Here is a 12,198-nt window from a genome sequence, read left to right as displayed (position 1 = left end):
TCTTATGACATCATATTATTTTCTTCCCTTAACAGGCATTACCAAAATCAAGAGAGATATTGTATTTGCTGCAAGTCTTTACCTATAAGTATTGTCCTGGCACGGCGTTTGAACATCACTAATTATTCTTCAGAGGCAGAAGTGTAAAGTTAGCGACAGAATCTGCCAATCCTTCCCAAGCAGGAGAGATGCTTAACATTCTTGTATGTATTTCACCATAAGCCTCATGCTAGCAAGCATATTACATACCATTGCTGTTTGTACATAAGTGTTACCACATTATTTTTAATTAAAAAAAAACAGCCAGAATACTGTGTGTTTAAAGCAAAAGCTTGAACCAATAGAGATTTAAAGTTTAGATACCTAAGTGTTACTATATACATGTAAAGTGAGCATCCAAGAAGTATAGCAGCAGCAGTCCCTTCAAGAGGCATTTAATTTATTTCTTTACATAGGTCAGAAATGCTTGACGTTTTCTTTTTATAGAAGGGGAGATTCCACAGGGTAATAGCTGTTGACTTTATCATGGCTGGTGATTACTGCCATAGTGATTTCCACTGGTAGGTGTCTCGTGTAAGGTTGTGTGTGAATCTTCCTCCTCCTTCTGTTTAAACGTACGACCTCTGTCTTTGAAGAAATCAGATACATACACAACCTGGATAAACAAATTGAACACATTAGGCAGTGAGACAGCTGTCAGAGAGAGAGACAGTACACCAAAATGATTCTTTAAATATGCCTGGGCAGTATACCAATAAATTGTCTGAAACTGATATGGCAATCAGATTGCCATACCGGTTTCAGACATTTTGAGCTGGCAATACATTGTGGTGGTTGGGGAGCTGAGGGCCACAGCACAATGGTAGCTTCACCTGGTGGTATGAAGCAGCCACTGCTCCTGAGTCCCTCTGCCACCATACAGCAGATAGTTTTTTAAAACTTCTCCACACTCCCACGAGCTGGAGGTGGATGGCTTATTCAGCAGAGAAGCAGGCTTCCTTAAACCATCCCCACAAGCCAGAGTGGGGGCTCAGCTGTGCGCTCCCTCAGCAGAGCAGTTTAAAGAAGCTGTGCATCTGAACCGCCTTTGCACAGGGGTGTGGGTGGGCTACCTCTTGCCGCCTTTGCACAGGTGGAGCCAGGACTCCTTCCTCCAGGGGCCAGGCGTTGGAGAAAGGAGTTTTTCCCATCCAATGCCGACAGGAAGAGGCAGAAGCTGCACACCATGACAATAATTGTCTCCATGGCCAGTACAGTGGTGCCTCGCAAGACGAAATTAATTCGTTCCGCAAGTCTTTTCGTCCTGCGAGTTTTTCGTGTTGCGAAGCACGGTTTCCCATAGGAATGCATTGAAAATCAATCAATGCGTTCCTATGGAAACCGCCTTCAGACCAGGTCCGGGGACAGTCTGTCCCCCGACCTCTTCTGAAGGCCGGCGGGGCGGCGAAAGTCTTTCCTCCCCCCTCCCCCGCCTGCCTTCCTGGGGCGATTTTAAAATGCTCCCGGACAGCTTTTGAAGGCAGGCGGGGGGGAGCAAAGACTTTTGCCCCCCGCCTGCCTTCAGAAGAGGTCCAGAGGGCTCTCCAAGCTGCGGATAGCAGCCTGCTGCCCCGCGCGAGGGGCGCTCTTAAGCAGAGCGCCCCTCGCGCGGGGCAGACATTCGCAGCTTGGGGAGACCTTCCTCCCACCGCAAGTCTTCAAGACAAGTCCGGGAACAGAGGAGAAGCGCTGCGCACCTTCCCCTCTGTTCCCGGACCTGTCCTGAAGGCTTGCGGTGGGAGGAGGGCTTTCCTCCCCACCGCCAACATTCAGAAGGCTGTTCTGAATGTTGGCGGTGGGGAGGAAAAACCCTCCTCCCACCGCAAGCCCCGGGAAAAGAGGAGAAGCCCTTCGCACCTTGTCCTCTGTTCCCGGACCTCCCACCGCAAGCCTTAGGACAGGTCCGGGAACAGAGGAGAAGGCGCGCTGCGCTTCCCCGCTGTCCCCGGAGATTTCCCTATGGGCTTTCATCTTGCAAAGCAAGCCCATAGGGAAATTCGTCTTGCGAAGCCGCTAAAAAATCGGAAAACCCTTTCGTCTTGCGGGTTTTTCGTTTAGCGAGGCATTCGTCTTGCGGGGCACCACTGTAATTGCCTTTTTCCTCCCTGCCTCCTTTCCAACATTGTAACATACCACCCCGCAGCTGATCAAGCTCCCATACACGCAGAGGCACCCAGCACTCTAGGCAATGTATTTTGGTTGAGTCTTCATCCCCTAAGGGGGGAGGAAGCAGCAGCTGAGATATGCTGATATATCACAATGTTGAAAATCACATATTGCCCAGTCCTAATGCCTAACTTCTGCAGCATGTTTAAAGGCTTCTTTCATCTTGGTTGTCAGAAAGGGAAGTGGGGCAAGTGCCAATAATCTATGCATGCTAGTCCCAATTGGAAAGGCTTTTACTTTTGTAAGTAGTTTTGGGAAGAGAGGTGTACCCTAACGCACCCGTACATCATGGTTTCTAAAGGAGGAGTGGAAAAAGAAGCGTTGACACTGGGAGTAGTGAATATACTATCTTTTCCCCATCTCATCACTGTCCCATGGAAACTACAGGAGGCCAGCACTGAACTCATCAGGAGTGTGCAGGCATCCTCCCTCCAGCCCGTTTCATCATCAAGTCAGCAAAAGTAGTTTTGACAGAAAGCTATATTGATCAAATAGTAGAGTAACTTTGCATGGACTTACAATAAGGATAGCCACCAGTGCTCCCTGGATAAGTCCGGTCAACACATCACTCCAATGATGCTTGTAATCAGAAATACGGGAGAGGCCCACGTAGATGGATGCAGCAATAAGACCGAACTGAGCCGTAGGACGCACAAGTCTTGCCCAATCGCCTTTCATTCTGGCCTGAAGATAAAGCTAAAACCAAAGGGACAAAAGTTTAGAAGTACAGAAGTCTAGTTAGTTAACAGGGTGGGCAGAAATAGGATGGGTCTTTTTTTAATACAGTAGTTCTAACTTGATATTCTGTTGATTTGCTAGGGACAACGTTAAGTGCAATACTTTTGTACCATAATGAACATTGTGCTGAGTTGTGGCCTAATTTTACGCATGCCCTTTCTATTGAGCTTGCAAATTGGATCATATTGTGTATTGCATATTATCCACCTTTTGATTCAAGCTGCACAATGTTCCATAATATGTGAGGCATAGCACTAAAGGAACCACTCATTACTTCAATAGTAGCTGTGAGTAGGGAGATCCTTGCTAAACACAGGCAGGTATTCAAATGCCTAGATGGGAAATGAATTCAGATTTAAATAATTTGTATACTTTCCCTTCAATAAAAATGTTCAAGGTGGATTACAAATAAAAATACAAAGTAAAATACAGAAGTAAAATACAGAATAAAATGAATGGCCTAAACCCCCAGCATAAACCCATACAGGTAGTTAAAAGGCTTGGAAAAATAAAAAAGTTCTTTGTCTACTGCCAAAGTGGTAGAATTGGTACAAGCTGATGCTCTCTCCAGAGAAAATTCCACAACCACAGTGCCTCCACTGAGAAGTCCCCTTGCCCCTCAAACCACCACTGCCTCATCTCCGATGGCCAAGACTCCTTCAGGAAAGCCTCCAAGAAAGATCTCACAGACGCTGAGGGCAAGAATCAGCCCTCCTAAGGTATGGGTAGAAATACACTGGGAGCCAGTACACTTGTTCAAGAACTTGCATTACCTTACCATTGCCTGCTGTCAGTCAGCAACAGAGCAGTTGAATTTGAACTAACAGAAGTTTCCATAGTCTTAGAAAGCAACTCCACTTACAATGCATTCATCAAAAATGGAGGTTTCTGGAGCATAGATAACAATGGCCAAGCTGTCTGTCTGAGACAAGTCACGGCTGGCACACCAGCCTCCACTAGTATGACAAAGCCACTCAAGTTTATCCCCAAACTCAGCCTGCTCAAATCATTTCCCCAGGCAGACAAATGGTCCATCAGCACTGGGATCAACAGTATATTCCTCTGATCTGAAATGAGTTTTGTTTTTTATCCCTTGCAGTCCATTTATAATGCCAGACACCAGTTCATTATTTCCAGAACCATCACAGATTAGCATCTACCAAAGGGCTATAGTCTAGCAAGGAGCCCCCTGCCAAGAGCTCTGTGGACCTGCTCCTTTGTTCACCTGCCTCTTGCTCTGGCCCAGAGAACAGAGGAGCAAATGCCACTGCCTGTTTCCTTTTTGGCTCCCTGTTTGGCAAGCAAGCAGGTGGCAGTGAGGTGGAAGAGAAGAGCAGCTGTGGCAAGGCTGGCTGCAGTTGATGGGAGTTAAGTAGAGGATATCTGAAGGACACCACACTGATGACACCTGCAGAACTACACCCTGGATTCAACTGGTCAATTCCTCCCTGCTTGATGTTATGAGCCACAATACAGACAGGAGGCTGCGCTTAGCCAAGTACCTTATCTTATTGCCTCATGCTGCAGAAACTCAAAACAAATCCATGAAACCAGACTAGATCAAGCTTTGGATAATCCACAGACTGTCCTGTAACAAAGGCATAACCTTTTCTAAAACAGGCAGTAACTGGATTTGATGGGATGAGGTTGTGGCTAGCACTCCCATAGACAACTTCAACCATTCCTTGTACCTGTTAGAACCATTATGGTTGTGTAAATGAATATATACACAGAGCATGCTCTATGTGAGCAGTAGGTGCTACTTTCCAAAGTTAAATATTTGGGGAATGCCTAATTGGTTTTTCAAAGCAGCTATTACATCATAGTTTTGGCATCCAAATCTTTCATTCTGCTGGTAAAAAAAAAGCTGAAAGTTTAAAGCTGCATGGAGCAATGTTTAGAAAACCAGATAAAGCTTTTTCCACAGACCGAAGTTGTATTCCAGCTATGTTTTGTTGACAGAAAACTGAAGTTTCTAAGACAGTCTGCAGGCATATTTTTCAAAAATGTATATATGTGTGTTCACTATCAACAGCAAAGGTAGGTACCAGTAATTCCTGCTGCTGCTGCTGAAGTCCAACATAGCAAAATTACACAGTACAGTTTCAAGGCTAATACTGTGCTTCCTCAAGGCTTGTTTTAGAGACTAACTTCTACAGCAATGTAAATCATTTAGTCCCAGTGAGAACTTGAGACAGCAGTCATGCTGGTGGTCTAAAAAGAGCAGGCTGGCAATACAGAGCTGGCATACCTCCTTCTTTCCAGCTTAGGAATTCCACTGAAGACATTGAAAAATGCATTCCTTTACTAATAAGGTTTTTCCACACGCAAGCAATTGCTGTAGTTGGCAGAGGAACATTATACACATAAGAGGGAAGGTGGTATATGTGGTTATGAGTGGGAGAGAAGGTGGGACCTAAGACAGTCCCTTAGAAGATTGTGCTCCATAAGCAAAGAGATTTGAGGGCCCAGGACACAAATCTAGGTTGCAGGATTTCGTGCTATTTGCCAAGCTGTCAAAACTGAACTGATGATTAAAATGCTGTCCCCAAAACAGAAATGTATCTACAAAACTAGGCTGAGATGGCAAAACAGGAAACTCAGATTTAATGTTTATTCATGGACTTTAGGAAAGTAGCTACTTGGGCCACAGCTATTTAAGATGTGGAGCTAGGCTGCAATGAGACAGGAGGCACAGGCTGGGCTGTTCATTCTACCAACAATAAAAGCAGCTGATGTACAAGTCCAAAAGAAAAAGAGGATCCAAATGCTCATCTCTTCTGGACAATGCTGGTGACAGTCCAGATCAGTGGGTTTTCAAGTTGTATAAGCACCTCAGTCAATCTCAAGTGCTGTATGAAGCAGCTGGCTAAGAACTAGTAACTCTATACAGCCAGGAAGCAGTTTCTACATATACTGTAGAGGGAAGTGAGGGGCAGATGGAGCCTGTCAACCTGGAAGGTAGCCAATCGAGGAGAATGAAACTGATCCTAAACCTCCACTGCCTTACAACTATACTCATTTGGGAGACTGGGAGTAAACCTGGAGTAGAAATCCATACCCACTGCCTTGCGGAACATCTTCAGAAGGCTAAGGAGTAAACCCTACACAAATCTGGAGTGGAATCCCTAAGACGGCTGGATGGTGTCTTGCATGCCCCCTTCCAGCAACTCCCACAGCCAAGCTGGTGCCAAATGTATTGCTCTGCTTTCCTTTGGACCACATCAGTGAGGCTGAGAGAGGGTATCTTGTTATCTGGGAAGCCCCAGAGAAATCACTTTGTTGCTGTTAATGCAATTACTGGTCTCTGCAGTCACAGCAGGTCCTGTGATTCTCCAGCAGTTTTGACTTCACCCCCAGAGGCACACCCCATTGTCTCTTGAGACAGACAAATGCCAGCAAGAGCCTTCCAGAGCCGTCTACACCAAACACTGTCACTTCAAATAACTGACGATTTCCCTTTAAGAGCAGCAGCTGCTGCTGTTTGTTTCACATGCATACTTTCATTTTACATGCCTGTTAGCTGATAGGACAGGTTAACTGCTTCCTTCTCTGAATTTAGATAGAGAGCTTGAGCTTGGCTGGCCCCTACCTTGTCATCACAAAGAGCAACAGCAGCCGCTCCCTCCCTGCATTCTATGAAACAAACACCCACTTATGCATGGAGGCTGATATGCACGCAACCAATTCATTAATTGGCAGCCCTTTTCTCCTTTTATTATTGTTTGCACAAGTGATCTGGCAGCTTCAAGTCATAAAGACGGCTAACTAGTTCTAGTTATGTGCCCATTTTGACACAACAACAAACAGTCCTGTAGCCTCCATTAAGTCACCCATTTTGCCTCTCCCTGCCCCCTGGCAAGCTATTCATTAAACCAACAGACTGAAGTTTCAGGATGGACACCACTTCAAGCAGTAAGTGCCCCAACATGAATAGGGCAACCTATTCCCTAGGTTTGGAGATGAGAAAACCCATTCCCACAGTCCCAGAACAAACTGGTGGGGCATGTGTAAATATACTTGCTTTCCAGTAAAATAATAGCTACACTGCTTTGTTGTACTAAAAAAAGTATTTGTGTACTTCAACAGTAATGGTTTAAAACCCATGGGGCTTACTTCAGAGTAGGCCTGCAAAAAGATTGGGCCTTCTAATCTGAGGTTGCCATGGTGACAACTGAGCACAAAAATAAGGAACCAGCATACAAAGATTGCATGGCAAGCAAAATACAATGGATTGTATTAGTCACAATGTACCCGCTATTACAAGGCATGTAGTACATACAAGTGGCACTCCAGAATCATCAAAATAAGTACAATACTATAATTAATAATATATTTTCATATATCGTTGATGCAAGAAAATTCTTGGAAGCGGCAGAGCAGCTGTAGCAAACAGAACTGAAGCCCGGCGATCCCAGTTTCAAAGAGAAACTCCAGCCTGTGAAGTTAACAAGGCCCCACATTGGGTTGAGGCACTTGCTGCGTGCTGGCTAGCAGAGCCTAAAAGGTCAACCACCCCTGGCCTAAGAAGCACTTGCCTTACGAACTGAAGTAATAATGTGATGCATTTCTAGCCTGCTAGCAGAAAAGTGATGACAGGAATCATTACATGTGGAAAATGCTTACAGCAGTGCCTGCCATAGAGATGCAAATGCCAAGGCCCCTGTAACATGCAGCCTGGCCCTGAGCAAAGGGAGGAACATTCATAAATTAGCAGCATGGCAGTTGAATTTCTCCACTATCATTTTTGTCGTCCTCTGAAGGCTGCTGTTTCCTTAGGTATCAGATGCTTTTACCTTTGGTGGTCTCTGCTTAAAAGTGCCTTTAATTTGCTAAATTAGAATACCCCCACAGCTCCCTTCAAGATGTGTTTATAGAATGTGGTTAAGCTTTCACTCATAATGAAAACACAGCCTCTTCACCACATACATCCTGAGCACTGTGTTCCTCCCACTCTCTGGTGAAATGCTCCACTTCTCCCACATGCACCACCTTTTAGAAGAAGCCACAGACCCAAGTGGAAGCAGAGAATGAACTGCTTTTGGAAAGGCATTTACAAATGTTGCAGCAAGCAGAGGTTGCAGTCAAATGGATTTTGGGAGTCACTGTTAATACTCTCTAGAAGATCTGATCACAAGAGGAACAGTAGTAAGCAAGTAATTCTTTCCAGCCATGACGAGGGGAGTGTTATTTCCCCCTCCCCAAATGTTCTTTTGTCAGAGTCTACATCATGCAACCCGACAACCAGTAATTTCATGTGGGTGACAAGGAGAAGAAATGGGGCAAGCTAGAGGGAGAAAGTGTTCAATAGCAAAGGAAGTCCCCTGCACTATTTTGGCTCCACCTATGTCCACTGCCCTCAACAGACCTAACCCAACCCAACCCTGCCTTACAGCAAATTCTGGTGACTTGGCCTCCAGCGATTCCTTTGCTCTACATGTATCTAATTCACAAAGGAAGTACCTTCTCTCCTGTGCTAGGGACCCTATTTTTCTAGCATCTCATCCAGTCTGATTGTACAGGATTAAAGTAAGCTAATCTATGGAATCTACAGGATGAAGGGTGGTATACAAATATTTTGAACAAACACTGATGAGATATGTTCTCATGAGTCTCTTACATGAAGGTAGGGAAGGGGGGAATTTATCATCTGTGCTTATAAAACTGGATCTCAGTGTGAACTTAACATTTATAGCTTGTTTAGATTTTACAGAACTCTTTTCTGATAGGGATTGAGTGAAAGGCAGAACTTTGGGGAGAAAATGAATGTATGTAGGGGATTGGGCCCAGATTAAGGGGTGTACAAGATAATGTCTTAGCTTTCAAGCTTTTCTTAAGAATTAATCCAATGTGGTTTTAGGCCCTTCTCTATAGCACCATAGGGGTTACAAACAAACCAAAAGCAGAACTACTGGAGACAGTGCGTCAGACCATGCCTGCTGTTTACAGCCACGATTCTGGAGAGCCATTAATCCTTTATATATTTTTTAACTTGAAGAGGTCATATATTTTAGGGAAGCTTTTCATATCTGAAGGACTATTGTATTTTAATATTTTGTTGGAAGCAGCCAAGAGTGGGCAGGGTATAAATAATTTTTTTTATTATTATTATTATTATTATTATTATTATTATTATTATTATTATTATTATTATTATTATTTGTTGTTGTTGTTGTTGTTGTTGTTGTTGTTGTTGTTGTTGTTGTTGTTTCATAAGCACATCTTTTGCAATGACAACCATGGCAGGTAATTTTACTTAAGTATAAATAGTGTTGAAATGAATAGGCATTGTGTGTACACAGTCACTGTCAGCCTGTATACCCAACTGCAGCTGCTGTAGCACTGCATATAGACTGTAGTGTGCTAAAGAACTCATGGGGCACTCCAGGCAGAATGATAAAGATAATGCAAAGCCACTTCATGAATTAGGTCCAGAAACACACTTAGTGCAGAGCTGCATGTAAGAGCTTCATGCTATTGCTTTGAAGAGTAAGATGAGTATTCATTGTCAGTTACATATACTTCACCTCATTTTAGGAGAAGGGTAGAAACCTATGGCCCACCAAAGGCTGTTGGGACTACAATTCCCATCAGCCCCAGCCAGCATAAACAGTGGTCAAGGATGATGGGATCTATAGGGCAGGTGAGTGAATCTTTCACACACTGTTCTCTCGCTCTAATATAAAACATCCTACATTTACATGACATATTTATTTAGTTTATGTTACAATTTATATGCTTACATGTAACAGTAACTCTTGGGGCAGCTAATAAAATATTAACATAATTGCTAAATGCTTTTATTAGGAAGCTGTGCAGATAGAGCAATTCAAATTATAATGTGGGCAATTGAGTAAAATAAAAGCTTGCCACTGCTATTTGGCCAAAGAAGGAGGAACCAAAAATGTTAGATGTTTTGTCTTTCCCAAAAGAGAAAAGCTGCTGCTAGCAGGGTTGCAAAGGTATTTATAAGCGTGTTTTTTAAGAGTTTAAAATATTTAGGCCAAGATCCACCCATCCAAGAGAGCATATGCAACTGCTGCCCACTCTTCTCTCTTTAAAATCAAAGATAGCTGCAATGACAGGTATTCAACTGACTTTTACTCGGAGTAGACAGATTTAGGAAAGGTGAGATATAAATGTAGTGAATAAATAACCACTGCTTCACCCACTTTTGCCACTGGCCCACAGAAAGCTTCCCATGAGGGAATACAGCTCTGTGTTTGAAAAAGGTTCCCAACTTGCCTGAAAAGGAAAACATTCGGCTTTCATTCCCTCAGCTCTGAGTAGAAATAAATGCATGTGGGGTGCTGTTCCCTTAAACCGCAAAAATGACTGCAAGCGGTATTAAAAGTGGCCTTATGTTTCTTATTTGTAATTATTAACAGCAAGAAAACTGTAGTTTTAAGAGCATTTTCTGCAAAGATGAAGAGGCTGTGTCTGTCAGACCACATAGTTCTTTGGGAGAGAGCTGGATATAGCACACCAAAATTGCTTTCAGTTACAATAATGCAACAGGTCAGCTCTCCACCTCCAGCACCAAGACTTCCAATTCCAGAAGAAAATAGGTTCATCCTATATTGACACAGGATATCCAGAACTACAATAGTTATCCAGCCTCTGCTTGAAGACCTTGAGTGAGGGGCAGCCCAACAGCCCTCTAGGCAACTGGTTCCACTACTGAACGGCTCCTGTAGCTTAAGCCCAGGCATGGCCAAACTTGGCCCTCCAGCTGTTTTAGGACTACAACTCCCATCATCCCTAGCTAACAGAATCAGTGGTCAGAGATGGTGGAAATTGTAGTCCCAAAACAGCTGGAGGGCCAAGTTTGGCCATGCCTGGCTTAAGCCTATTAGATCAAGTCCTGCCATCGGGGGCACCTATTCTATGTGATAACCCTTTGGGTCTTCTACAGCCCCACCCCATAGCCTTCTCAAGACAAAACATGCCCAGTTCCTTAAACATTTCCACACCCCTGAATATCTTTGTTGCATTTCCTGAACCTATTCCTAATTGAAATATCCCATTTTTAAAGTGCAGTGCCCAGAACTGGATACAGTACTCCAGAGGATGTCTGACTGATGCAGAATAAAGTAGAACTTCTACTTCCTGTGACTAGGAAACTATGGCCTTCAAGTTGAAACAAGGCAGACTCCTAAGGCACCATTGGACAGCATCATAAGCTATTTTCTGCTAGGGAAAGTGCAAACGAGGAAAATGTAAAAGCTTTCCGTGCGCTGTCCATCAGTAACACATGAAAACAGATTATTATTACTATTATTAAGTTGTATACTACACTTTATCTGAAGATCACAAAGCAGATCACAACATAAAAATACAAGATGAGAACATAAAAGATATAATCAAACACAAACCAATAACCCCCTTCCCACAAACACGTTTAAAAGGCCATAGAACATGGGTAGGCAAACTAAGGCCCAGGGGCCAGATCCGGCCCAATCGCTTTCTGAATCTGGCCCGCGGACAGTACGGGAATCAGCGTGTTTTCATATGAGTAGAATTTGTTGTTGTTTAGTCGTTTAGTCGTGTCTGACTCTTCGTGACCCCATGGACCAGAGCACGCCAGGCACTCCTGTCTTCTATGAGTAGAATATGTGCTTTTATTTAAAATGCATCTCTGGGTTATTTGTGGGGCATAGGAATTTGTTCATCCCCCCCAACAACAAAAAATTGTCCGACCCCCACAAGGTCTGAGGGACAGTGGACCGGCCCCCTGCTGAAAAAGTTTGCTGACCCCTGCCATAGAATATTCAATCAGCCAAAGGCCTGGCTATAGAAAACGTTTTTGCCTGGTGCTCACACAAAGAAAAGGATAATAAAAATGTTACATGTGCAGTTACATGCACAATTTGTACATGGTTTACCTACACAATTACTGTTCTGTTTTAAAAAGTCATCATGCAGAAAACGAAGACCTAGAATATTTATGTACTCTTTATAAATCAGTGCAAAAACTAGGTCTTGTGTTGCTCAGTGATTGGCTTTGAACCAGCAATTAGACAGAACGTAACCACTGTGATATATTTTATGCATGTGGAAGTAGTAAATGATCATTATTCAGAGTTGCCTCCTCAAGCACTTCAAATAAGACTAAAACATGGTTTATAGGCTCTAATAAGTAATGGTTATTACCATTAGACAAAGATTACAGTACGGAAATAGATACAGATCTCTGTTTCACTTAGGGCCAAAAGAGACATGACACGGCAGAGCCATGATTGCATCTCTCTCTTT

The 12,198-nt window shown here is 43.6% G+C and overlaps 2 protein-coding genes across 3 annotated transcripts in view; one reads left to right on the top strand and one right to left on the bottom strand.

Moving 5' to 3' along the window:
- Positions 1-309, top strand: part of MTREX (Mtr4 exosome RNA helicase) — a 42,877-nt gene extending 42,568 nt beyond the window's left edge. Inside the window, exon 27 of the mRNA XM_081929629.1 lies at positions 36-309. Within this exon, the coding sequence (XP_081785755.1) occupies positions 36-88 (53 nt within the window). The 3' untranslated portion in view covers positions 89-309. The remainder of the gene's footprint in view (positions 1-35) is intronic.
- Positions 310-422: 113 nt separating this feature from the next.
- Positions 423-12,198, bottom strand: part of PLPP1 (phospholipid phosphatase 1) — an 86,892-nt gene continuing 75,116 nt past the window's right edge. For both annotated transcript variants that reach the window (XM_081929994.1, XM_081929993.1), the window contains exons 5-6: positions 2,725-2,901; positions 423-655 (exon numbers count right to left, since the gene is read on the bottom strand). In XM_081929994.1, the coding sequence (XP_081786120.1) occupies positions 524-655; positions 2,725-2,901 (309 nt within the window). In that variant the 3' untranslated portion in view covers positions 423-523. The remainder of the gene's footprint in view (positions 656-2,724; positions 2,902-12,198) is intronic.

The sequence above is a fragment of the Podarcis melisellensis genome (genome assembly GCF_964234715.1).
Source record: "Podarcis melisellensis genome assembly, chromosome: 11".
Classification (NCBI taxonomy): Eukaryota; Metazoa; Chordata; class Lepidosauria; order Squamata; family Lacertidae; genus Podarcis; species Podarcis melisellensis.
Note: the sequence above shows the minus strand (reverse complement) of the source record. Positions and strands in the feature narration are given on the sequence as shown.